This window comes from Choloepus didactylus, chromosome 6, assembly GCF_015220235.1.
Source record: "Choloepus didactylus isolate mChoDid1 chromosome 6, mChoDid1.pri, whole genome shotgun sequence".
In the NCBI taxonomy this organism is placed as follows: Eukaryota; Metazoa; Chordata; class Mammalia; order Pilosa; family Megalonychidae; genus Choloepus; species Choloepus didactylus.
Window position 1 is genome coordinate 119,278,366 of NC_051312.1, and position 12,669 is coordinate 119,291,034.

At 32.5% G+C, this 12,669-nt stretch overlaps 1 protein-coding gene and 1 pseudogene across 1 annotated transcript in view; one reads left to right on the forward strand and one right to left on the reverse strand.

Moving 5' to 3' along the window:
• Window positions 1-12,669, forward strand: part of DYNC2H1 (dynein cytoplasmic 2 heavy chain 1) — a 419,160-nt gene that overhangs the window by 312,252 nt on the left and 94,239 nt on the right. The window contains exon 83 of the mRNA XM_037841237.1: window positions 10,609-10,725. Within this exon, the coding sequence (XP_037697165.1) occupies window positions 10,609-10,725 (117 nt within the window). The remainder of the gene's footprint in view (window positions 1-10,608; window positions 10,726-12,669) is intronic.
• On the reverse strand, window positions 1,489-1,728 carry LOC119538349 (annotated as a pseudogene).

A 12,669-nucleotide genomic window follows, 5' to 3' on the forward strand; every position in this document is an offset into this window, starting at 1 on the left:
ATATATTTTATATACTAAAATTTTCTGAAGTACTATTTACTGATCCAGCCATTCTTTATTACAAACCAAGCTATGTCAATCAGATAGCTTTACTTAGATCTTTTCTTGAATTGTGATTTTTGTTTTCTCCTGTTTACTTATATGGTGTATCTGGTGTCTTTCTCTTAATCTGTGTTGAAGACGATGATAATGATTTTGATATTTATTGTGCTTCCTTTAACAGGCTTTGTGCTAAGCACTTTGTGTGTGTGTGTGTGTGTGTGTGTGTGTGAACGTAAGTTTTTAATTAATTTGGTGAAATACCAAGGAATGGGATGGCTGGATCACAAGGTAAGTATATATTTTACTTTATAAGAAACTGCCAAACTGCTTTCCAAAGTGGCTTTACCATTTCCTATTCCCACCAGCAATAAATGCGAGTTCCTGCTGTTTAGCATCTTTCCTAGCACATGGTAATGTCAACTTTTTTTTATTCAAGCCATTCTAATAGGTGTAATGATATATTGTGGTTTTAATTTGCATTACTCTTACATCTAAAAATGTTGAGCATCTTTCATATACTTATATTTATTTGCAGTTGTGTATCCTCTTTGGAGAAGTATCTGTTCATATCGTTTATCCATTTTTGAAAAGGGGTTATTTGTTTTCTTTGATTCTGGATACAGTTCTTTCCAATTGAGCTGTTTTTTGTATGGATTGTGTTTTCCTTTTTTTAATTCCAAATGCTGGTATATAGAAATACGATTTTCTTTTGTCTATTGAGCTTGTTATCTGCTGACTTCCCTAAAAGCCACTTCTTAGTTCTAAGAGCTTTTTTTGTCAGTTCTTTGGGATTTTCTAACAAGATAACCATATTGTCAAAACTGGTGATTGAGTCACTTTTATTTCTTCTTTTCCATTTTGTATGCTTTTTTTTTCTTCCCAGCCTTATTGCATTGGTTAGAATTTCTTGTGTTGAATAGGAGTAGGGAGAGGACATCTTTAACTTAGAAAGCATGCATTCTTTCATCATTGAGCATAATATTAGCTGTAGATTTTGTGTGGAAGCCCTTTATTATATTATCTGTATATTTTAAGTTCAGGTTTCCTCCAATCCTCATTTTTCAGTGCCTGTATTAAAATGCCAACTCCCAGGAACACACAATGACAGTGTCATAATGGGCCTACTACTCACCCTACTACTCACTCTCCAACCAAAACAAGAAAAATAGAAAGAAATATATGCATGTTTTTATAATAGACTTTAATTTTCTTTTTCTTCAAATATAGATTCCTTACTAAAACTAAGGATATGTTATACCATTTTATTTCAAGTCTTCATAGTTTCAATATCTTCTGTTATTTGATCAGTGTAGTTATTAAGAGTTATATTTAAGAACAAGTATTGATGTTTACCATGATTCAAACTATTATTGACCCATAGTCAATGGAGCATTTTTGAATGTCCAAAAAGAATGCTTTCAACCTTTTTTAAAATTCAGGAACAGCTTAGGATTCTGCAGTTGTTTTTGAAGGCTGGAATTGTCCTGCTTCAAATTTTTCTTTGAATTTTAAGTAGTCTCGTCTTTTATCAAAGTATTGTATCCACTGTTGTAGACAGCTTGATTCAAATGAGCTTCTTAACTTCTTGCACTGAGAAGAGTCCTTGGTGTTCTCGTCTAAGCACTTCCAGTACTCATCCCGGGCTCCCCAGCAAACCTACCTTTCTTTCATAGATGGGGCTGCCATTCCAGTGGGCTCAAGCTGGCTGATTTGCTTGCTTCTGTGCTAAGCACTTTTACATGTATTATCTTACTTAATTCTCAAAATAACCCTAAGATATAGTTATTGTTATTGAATTCATTTTACAATTGAGGAATTTGAGACCCAGTAAGATTATACTTTTTCCCAAGATCACACTTATAGTACGTTATTGAACTAGGACTTGAAAGTGTTAGCAGATACTGGTACTGATATGACATATGCATGACATATTCAAAGGGCAAGGGTAAATCATTGATTATGAGTTTTCTTATGAGATCCAATAGCTTTTTTCCATAGAGAAAAAATGGTCATTTGCTGGGCAAAACTAATTGGCAAAATATTATTTTTTGCATTATCACTTTTTGATATATGAACTGAGAACACTCTCAAATCTTAATTACAGATATGTATTTTGATGTATTTTACAGATGGGCAAGCCTGAAAAAGAAGGAAATCAATTAACAAGCTATTTGAAGAGTTAAGAAAATCTATTAAAGACACTTGGCATTAACATAAATATTTTACAGTTAAATTGCATTGCTCGTTAAGCCTTATCCTTAGCCTATATACTCAATATTTTCTCAAAGCATTGAAATTGCCTTATAACTTGACTATGAGTCTTTATGTTCAAGTAAAATTTTGTGCAAAATTAATTTGATATTTAAGAAAGATGTACCACTTCTTCAATATTATTCAATTGTCCCACCATAATTCTGTGGTGACTATTCATTAAATGACAAAGTAGAATTTGTATCCATTGATGATCTGATCATCTTGAAACATGGTTATCTTAAACTCTTAAACTCACTCTCTGAGGCTGTGTAGAAGAGGAGCCATTATAGCTGCCACCTGGGTAGAACATTCCCAATGCAGCAGCTGCACTGGCCCTGATGCTGGTAGAGATCACAGAGTTGCTAGAACTGTTGATTCACTCTGCCAAGAACAAAGCTAACTAAGGGCTTAAAAACAAATTATATTTGTGAGGCAACTGAATATGACCACACAAGGATGAAAAGAGCTTGTAGTATTTGTAAAAGTTCAGAATTTAAAACTGCCCAGAATTTGAATATTAGGTATGTAAAATCAAAAGGAGAGCATGAAGCTTTGGCTGTATTGATGAATCTTAACGTCAGAGTGAAATAACAAATAACAAGTTTATCCACTTGGTTATTTTGAAAGCTGCTGTGTTTGGTAACAATATGCCCTTCTCAGCACCTTAACACCTGGCTGCTATCTTTACACTACACCTCTTAATGGAATCACTTCCTTCAAAATCTTGGCTATAGATCTATAGCCCTAAACTGTCCAAATAATTGTATTACTTACTACTTGTCTTTTCTAGATTTGTCTCATTGTAAAAGCCTCAGACTCAAATATCTTTACAACTTCTTTTATGTTTTCTTTCCCCCATTTTTAACAGTTGTTAACTCACAATCACAGTTGTGGATTGTTTAAATAATCCTCAAACTGTCATAATTGCCTTTCCAGCCAAGCTAAACGCTAGGCAGTAGGTCTCAGAGTGTATCTCTTTTGGTCACTTACATCAGAATTATCTGCGAAATTTGTTAAAAAGGTAAATTCCTATATCCCATTTGAAATCTGTAGAATGGAACTATCTGAGGGTGGGGCTTGGGAATCAATACTTTTCAAAGCTTTTTGGGTGATACCTAGGCACCCTCAGTTTTGAAAGCATCTGTACTGAGCTACGAGAAGCTGCAGAGAATTCCAGAATTCCTCATTTTGGTATTCTAAATTACATGAAATCTGCATATCAGATTTTTTTTAATCTGGTCAAAATACAATTTAGTCACTTGGCTGTAAACTCTGGCCAGCTCAGATTTAACAGTTGTCAAGATTTTCTTGTACTTGTTTCATCTAAATTTGAGATTTAACATTTTTCCATAAGTTTATGGGCCATTCCTGCCCTTTTTTCCCCCTGTGTTTTAAAAGTATTTTTATTGGAGAAATTATAGGTTTCTCTAATAAAAAATCATGCAGAAATTACAGAGTTCCCATATACCCCCTCAAACACAGTTTTCCCTATTATTAACACTTTTCCCTATTATTAATACCTTTGTTACCAATTGATGAAACAATATGATTATAATTATATTATTGACTGTAGTCCATAATTTAAATTAGGGTTCACTGTGTTAATCAGTCCTATGGTTTATTCTATTAACATATACAACCTAAAAATTTCCCCCTTTTAATCACATTCTGATATTTAATTCAGTGGGGTTAATTACACTCACAGTGTTGTGCTGCCATCACCACCATACATTACCAAAACTTTTTTGGAATATGATTCTGCTGTAAAAAGGAATGCAGTTCTGATACAAGCGACAGCATGGATGAACTTAAAGACATCATGTTGAGTGAAATAAGCCAGACAAAAAGGGACAAATATTGTATGACTTCACTGATATGAGCTAATTAGAATAAGCAAATCCATAGATTCAGAAGCTGGAATACAGATTACCAGAAGCCGGGGTGGGGGTAGGGAATAGGGAATTATGCCATTCCTGCTTTTTTGACTGGCGTGACTGTATTGAGGCAGATATGGGTGGAGCACAGTGAGAAAGAAGTGAGAGTTGTGGGATATATGAGGCAGGAGCAGGAGTGGGGTGGAATTGATGTTGAGCCTTGTGAGCCATAGTAACAACAAGATCACTCTGGTGGCTTGTAGCTTGAAATAGAATAGACAGCAAGGGAGTAAGACTTAAAGCAGAGGAACAAGTTGGAAAATAATTGCAGTAGGCTAATGCTATTGCTCAAAAATGGTAGAAGGTTTTGGCAGGCAATTGATACTGATCAAATTCCTTATTAGCTTTAGTTCTTCTATAAAAGTTACATGTTTTTTTTCTATGAGAGCCACATATTTTTCTTTAAGAGCTAGCTACATATTCACTTAATTTTTTTTTAGTAAGCATGCTCTGAAGTTCCAGAATTTTATTAACTTTTCATAGACTTAATAGCAATTTGATAACAAAATCATTAGAATGTTATATTTATTCTTAAAATGTAATGATGGTTTTTCTGTTGCAAAAGATTTGAGGTTAATTGCTAGTGTAATAATTTTAGCAGCATTGCACTGAATGACTTTTATGAACCCAGCAGCTGTGATTACTCATACTCAGCAGCTGCAGTTATCTAGACTTAAATGGGTTTTCATCAGTTATTACAGAAGTCACAAGTTCCTGGTAAATTCATTTTTGAAATCAGGAAGCTTAAATTGTCACTTTTCTCTCAGATAGCCTATTTTTATGTGTTAGCCCTTATTTCAGGAGCCTATTTATTAGCAACAACTTTGCCAATAGCACCATCAGCAAAAAGGAAATAGTGTAAATGTATTTTCATATACAACCTCTAATTTCTAACTGTAAGCAAATGTGAATTTTGTACTTCTCACATTTTGAATTCTAAGACCATTTAAAACAAAAGTAAGTAGATTGGAGCATTTATCAGCCTATGTAATTTTGTAATATGCACATTGATTTTATGTTTATTCCTTTAGATTGTTTACATGGAAATATTAAGTTCAGTGTATCATAAGCTTGGGTTTTTGCTTTTATTGACTGCCATTTAATAAGAAAAGAAAACACAGGGGGTAAAGGAACAAATTAAATGACAACCCTGGATCCAGAATGTGGTAACTTTCTATAAAATAACTTACTCAGTTCCATCGACATGTCAATGGCATGCAAAAAAGGGAGGGTAGAGAGACTGCTCTATGTTATAGAGACTTAGAATATAGAACAACATTATGACCTTTCTATGGATTTGGTCCAAAGAGCCTAATTTAAACAAATTTTTGAGATCATCATGAAAATGTAAGTATGGACTGGGTATTATGTTATGTCAATGAGTTTTTTTAATTATTTTTATTTAGTGAAGTAATGGCATTGTGGTTATGTCCATATGTTTTTAGAAATACATACTAGGTATGTATATGTTAAATAGCGTGTGTTTTGAGATTTGTTTTAAATCACTTAAAGAACTGTAACAAAATTCAAAGAAAATAAACTAGGGATAGATGAAGCAAGTGCAGGAAAATCTTGACAATTGTTGAATCCGAATGATGGGTGTTTTGTGTATCTTTGAAAATATTCATAATAAAATTAATTTTAAAAACTTATAAAATGTGATGAATATTAATTATATGTCTTACTTCTTGACCTTGTCACCCAGTTAAAAGTAGACAGCTTTTAGTACCTCCCTCCAAAAAAGTCTTGGTGGGAGGGAGCATGCACCTACCTTTATAATGTTACAAACAACATAAGCATTTTCAGAGCCCCCTTCAGAGAGCATAGGGATGACAGGCACAAGTCCCAGCCTGTCAGTAAGGAACTAGTGATTTAAAGAGGAATTTAAAAGGCAAATGTGTAAAAAGTATTGATAAATCAGTGTTTTCGGACTTATAATGTATACACATGTAATTTGTGACAAGAACTACATAAAGTGGAGATGGAGTTTACGTAGCTTTTGAATTTGTTACATTGGTATCAGATCAAATGAGATTGTTATAGATTTAGGATGTTAAATTTAAGCCCCATGGTAGCTACAAAGAAAATATCAGAGAATATGCAAGCTCATAGAGACAGAAATTAGAGTACAGGATGCCAGGAGCAATGGGGAGTTAATTCATAATGGCTTATGGTTTCTGTTTGGGCAGTGGTAAAGTTTTAGTAGTGGGAAGTGGTGAGGGTACTGCAATATTGTGAATGTGATTAATCCCATTGAATGGTATGCTTTGGAGGGATTGTGATGGAAAAGTTTATATGTTCCCCCAATTGAAAAATAGAAAGAGCAGCTAAAGAAACTGACCTTTAAATGCAATACACGATCCTGGATGGGATCTAGCAAGAGAAGAGAAATTGCTTAGAGGGACACTATTGAGACATATGAAAAAATTGGAATATAGGCTATAAGCTTTATATCAGTGCTAAATTTCTTGAACTTGATAACTGTGCTTAACATGGTTACATAAGTGAGTATCCTCATTCTTAGGAAATGTACATAGGCGGTATATATATTCAAGGAGGTGATGTGTACAAACTATACTCAGGTGATCAGAAAATTGATAAATAAGCAGGCAGACAGATATAATGGTATAGCAAATGTGACAAAATGTCAAAATTGGTGGATCTGGGTATCTGGGGAGGGGTAGGTAGGGTATGTTGGAGTTCTTTGTGTGGGGTTTGTCTTGTTTTTATAATTATCCTGTAAGTTTGAATGGATTTCAAAGTGAGACGATTAAAAAATTTTGCTGAAACTTGTGAAGTGTAGATTTATTTATCCTGGTTAGGATTCTTTGAACTCTCTGAATCTGGGGAATATTGTCTTTCACCAGTTCAGGAAAGTTCTCAGAAGTATTTTTAAAAAATATTGCCTCTGCCTCATTTTATCAGTTCTTCTTTTAAACTTTAATTAGGCATTTATTAGACCTTTTCATTTTCTTCTCCATGTTTTTTAAATCTGATTTATTATTTTATATCTTCATCTTTTTTTTCTGCTGTATTTTGAGTAGCTTCTTTAAATGTCTTCTCTTTACTAATTTTCATTTCAATTCTGTGTAATCTGTTTTTTTAACTTATCCATTGCATTTCAAAGTAGAGTTATTATGGTTTTCATTTCCAGAAGTTATGATTGATTCTATTTCAAATCTGTTTGGTCATCTTTTGTAATGTTTTCTACCTTTAACATACTTTTATACCCTCTTTTATGTTTTTAAACATATAAAACATTTATATCTATATCTGATAATCATAGTAGCTATGGTATTTTTTGCTTTCTCTTGATCATGTTAATTATTTCCTCATGTGTTTTGCTACTTCTTTTTCTGTTTGTGTGAGCTCATATTTCTTGAAACTTTATCTGGGGAACTTCATTGAGGCTCAAATTTAAAGTATACATTTTCCTCTAGTGGCATTTGCTTTATCCAGTCTGGAGTGGTACTGAGAGAATCTTTCCCTGCCCTTCTATCCTAAGCCAATGCAAAAACAAGCAAGTGTCCCTAATCTTTACCTCTATGAATCAGGTTGTTTTCTAAGTAACCCATTAGGTGCTGACTTTTGAGCATTCTAGATTTCCGTTTCCTGTAAGTGGACCTTAGAACCCAAAAGAGGAATATTTTTCAAAGTTACTGACCAGTATTCTTCAAAAGTGTCAAGGTCATGAAAGAGAAGGTAAAATTGTCATAGTTTTGGAGGGGACTAAGGAGAAATAAAAACTAAATGCAATGTGGTATTCTCTTGGAAGAGAAAGAGAACATTTGTGGGAAAATTGGTGAAATTTCAATACTTTCTATAATTTAGTTATTAGTATTGTATCAGTATTAGTTTCCTGGTTTTGATAATTATGCTATGTTTATGTAAGATTTTAATATTAGGGGAAACTGGATGCAGGGTATGTGGGATTCTCTATAATATTTTTGCAACTTTTCTGTAAGTCTAAAAATAGTTTAAAATAAAAAGCTTTAGGTAAAATCAATAGTCGAGAAAAAGCAATCAAACAGGAAATTAGGATAGGAAAAGAAAATAAAACTAAGAAAACAGTTTGTGGCAAAAACAGACAAAACAAACCAACAAAAGATCTATGCTCTAAGGACCAAAAAAGTTGGTATTGTTAGATCAAAAATTCTTCTGTGTGCTTGATAATTTCCAAAGGAAAAACCAAATTTCAAATGCATATAAATTTTAATGTCTTAAAATAAAAAGAAACCAATTGTTGAGAAGTATAGGTTTTCCTGAATTGTCTCTCATTGAGCCTTGAAATGACAACAGGTGGAATAGAAGTGACAGCATCTTCAGTAGGTTCCTATAGTTCTTGTAGATTCCCCAAAGCAAGCCAGGGGTATAATGCAAATTGTTCAGTATGGATAGTGCATGGAAGAATTTATTCAAGTGTGTTGCCAGTGGGATAACATTTCATCCCCTTTGACACCATTTTATGGCAGTGTTGTTGAAAAAAATATTTTTAATTGGTGTAAAACATGGGTAACAGAAAGTCATCTTATTATCTGTGCTTTATAAAAGATAAATATGTATGTATGTATGTATGTTTGATTTTGTAAAAAATATTAATTGCTATGTTACAGCCCTGCCCTCTTTAATAAAAGTATTTTATTAAGATTTGAGTTCCCTTATTACTCTTTGCTCATTAAAATTATAATATATTATTACAATGTAATTAAGAAAAGCAAGCTTCACGTGTTAATTTTTGAAGATAGAAACATGAGCTTTTATGTCTAGTAAACTTTTTATTCTTAGAATTCAAACAATTTTAACGTCATGTATTAAAAATATTTGAATCCTTTTCCCTGTAGATATCTCTTTACATTCTTATTTGTTTTCTGTCATGTTTGACAAATTTAAAACACAAATAAGTGATAGCAAATGTTACCAAAGTTAAAACAGTACTTCTTCTGACTACCAACTAGTGATGTTTTGTGGTCTAGCAAAGCTGATAAATTAGATGCTGTTGTAGAGTTCAGCTAGAGCAAATGAAAGTAATTTATCAGAAAAACAAAGAAAATGAAACACTGCATCATCACAATTTTCTCAAGATTAGAGCATCAATCAAAAGCTCTACAAGTAACACATTTAACAGCATGATTGTAGATGTTTAACAATTAAGTAGTGCATTCATTCTGTATGATTTATTGCCCGTACTTTATTACAAAGTTTACTAATACAAGAACCCCCCCAAAATATGAAATATAGCCTATGTGTTAAAAAGGAAAAACAACTTACATCTCTCAAAAAGTAAACACAGAATAATAGTCAACATGGTACAAATGTCGAAGTTTAAAATACTGGCTTAGAAAAACATATGCCTGGTTTTGTTTTTTTGTTTGTTTATTTCTTTTGTTTTAAAATTTATTTTGTTTATATCAGATAAGCAATGAGAGCACAATTTTAATATTTAGTTAAATATTGAATTAATATTTAGTTAAATCAAATGAAAAACAATCGATTCCTCACTGATTATATACATGAACATGCACACACAAACACTCAATATCTGAATTATTTAGCATACTAAGTGTAATTCTGAATCATTCTTAGCAAATGAAAGAAGGTTAGTTAATGTTCTTAAAACAATATTTTAGAAAAGAAAATGTGAGTGAATTGATGAGAATGATGAGAATGAAGATAATAATGGAGTTACAGAATGGAAAGTTCTAAATAGGGGATAATTGAGTTCCTTGCCTCTGGTCACAAAAAAAAAAATACCTTTTTTTTTTTTTGCCCTGGGAGAGGAGTTTTAACTAATTGTCCTATAATTTTTTCATTTGCGCCTTGACTGTAGAGGAAACGTTGAAATGACACCTTAAAATTTATATAGAGCACTAAAACTTAGATTTATGAATATTTTTGCCAACTAACAATTACTTAAAATTGCTTTGCCGTTTTATACAGTGTTTGCTATACTATTTACTAGCATTCCCATCATTTTCATCTTTTTAAAGCAATTGTCTTTAATTTGTCATCATTTTGAAATTACGAAATTTAAATCAGTATGAAAATATTCTGAATTTCAGAAATGAGCAAATAGAGATACCAAAAATTTACTAATAATGGGTAATTAGAGCTGCCTGGGTAAGGAAGCCACTTTTCAAATAAGAGCCATTATAATACACTATTTTTATAATGTTTTCCCTCAAATTTGTTTTCTTTTTTTACCTGTTTAAGTCAATCAGTAAAATATGAGGCCTTTTAACAGATAATAGGATTAAACCTTTTAAAAATATATTTGGTATGTATTTTTTGTAAAAGAAACATGAGTGTTTTTGTACATACATTATTTCTCCCTGTTTGACTGAAATTATCATTTATTGCTTTTATTATTTTCGTCATTCAGGTTATTTCACAATTGAGGATCTTGGGCAGATCAGTAACAGCTGGCTGCAAATTTGATAGAGAAATCTGGTCTAATGAACTTTCTCCTGTTCTCAATCTCTGGAAGAAACTAAACCAGGTTGGTAGTGGAATATTCTATTTTGTTTGTTTGTTTGTTTTCCTAATTTTTTTCCAGTTTTATTCCCAAATTGCTCATGTTGGTAAAAATTTGCATTGACATACCCTTAGTACATATAATCTCTCTGAAAGAGAGTGAGGAGATAATATTTATAGAAAGCCTCAGCACAAAAAGCAGGGTCACCAGTGTAATTTGCCTTATCAGGTAGTGTGCTATGTCATCTTCTTTGTCTGCCATATATTTTGCTCACTTTCTACTTTCTCTCTCCTTTTGCTGTAAAATCAACAAACTCTATTAAAGGGGAAAGTCTTAGAAGGAATCAGTGTGCTAAGGACAAATAATTTATCACCTAGAATCAACTTGTTTTTGTAATTACAGAATAGTTGTTTGCTCACTAGCAAAGCCATGAGAATATTATGAGTCCTGTTCTTATTGAATAGAGATTTATTCCCTAGATTAAAAAGATATGACTTTGCAATTTATATTTCAGTAATACTATAAAAATATCTATATCTGATCTAGCCGCCTTCAGGAAAGGGAGTCAAATTGGGTTTATTTCAGAACTTATTAAAACTTTCTAAAAATTCTAAATTCTCAAATCTTACAGTATTTATTATAATTTTTATTTGAGTTATTATGATTTGGTCTCAACGATTGAAGATTAACCAAGACTCTCGATAAAACAATGAACCCAACTCATTGGAATCTTCTACTTTTTTTAATATAAATATCATATTGATAAACCCTCATGCAGCTAGCTTAAGGAAAAATAGAGTTGAAAAGAAATACTATGCCCTTAGGCATCTTAACCCCACCCTCCCCACTGCTGCCAGAGTCATACAGATAATCACATTGCACCTTTTCCTGATTATAAAGTCATAGTCTTTGATTTCCTTTCTTCATACCAACTCATATTGAAGTTACTATTCTGTATCCCTCATTCTAACCAACTTTTGATTGTTTTTCAATGGCCAACTAAATTTTACCACAAATTTTCAGTTCTCTTCCTTAGCAATTCATTCTCTCTCTCGTTGTTTGGAATATTTCTCTTCTCATGGGTTAGCTTCTTGTAACAGTTTCTGAGCCCACGTTCCAACTGGTATTCTGTTTCTTTTTTTAATGGCATTGGTTCTTTTGAATTTTCTGATGACTTTTCATGTCTGTGCAATTCTTAAAATACGTACACATATGAAACCTCTTATGTATGCATATATTACATAATTATTATTCTTACAATAGTAATATAAAATTATTTTCAAAGTCTACACTTAAGGAATAAGATAGAAAATCAAACTATTTGAATAATTGACCAAGTTTACCCTTTATTACATATCAGACCCTATAGTACAAGTAAGCCTAATTACTGCAAAAGGCTCGTCTTGTGATTTAGAGATATAATCTAGGTATTGATGAGGAGTTTCCCTCTGAAATATAAACGTAAAGCTGTTTGACCCAATTTCCAAAGTTTGGGTGAGATTAAAGTCTATATCCATTTTTGTTACCTTACTTTCTTTTAATTTTCTTTGTCTCTACTTCTGAATTTGTACTGGCCATCTTGTTTTTGTCCCACATTAGATCTGGTCTTTGGTCCAACCTCCATCACTATCTTTCACAAGATATCCAGTCATGTGATTTTGTAGGTTTAATGAATGTTTGAGAAGTTGCAAGGGACAGCTCACTTTGCTGAATACGTGGTCTTCCACTAACTCAATTTCCTTTGAACTGTATTCTTTTAATTTTTTCACTTTCCTGAGGTCCCCACAGTTGACTTTGCTTGCCGTGTGAAGTTTCCTAAACATGTAGTTTAGTCTTTCTTGCACTGCCTGCTTTTCTCCATCAGGCCCATCTGTTTTTATTGCTCCCCCACCCCTACCTTCCTTGTAATTCTGGAGAATTTTTTTTCTCTTTGTTATTTAAAGAGGACCACAGGAGAAACCTCAGAGG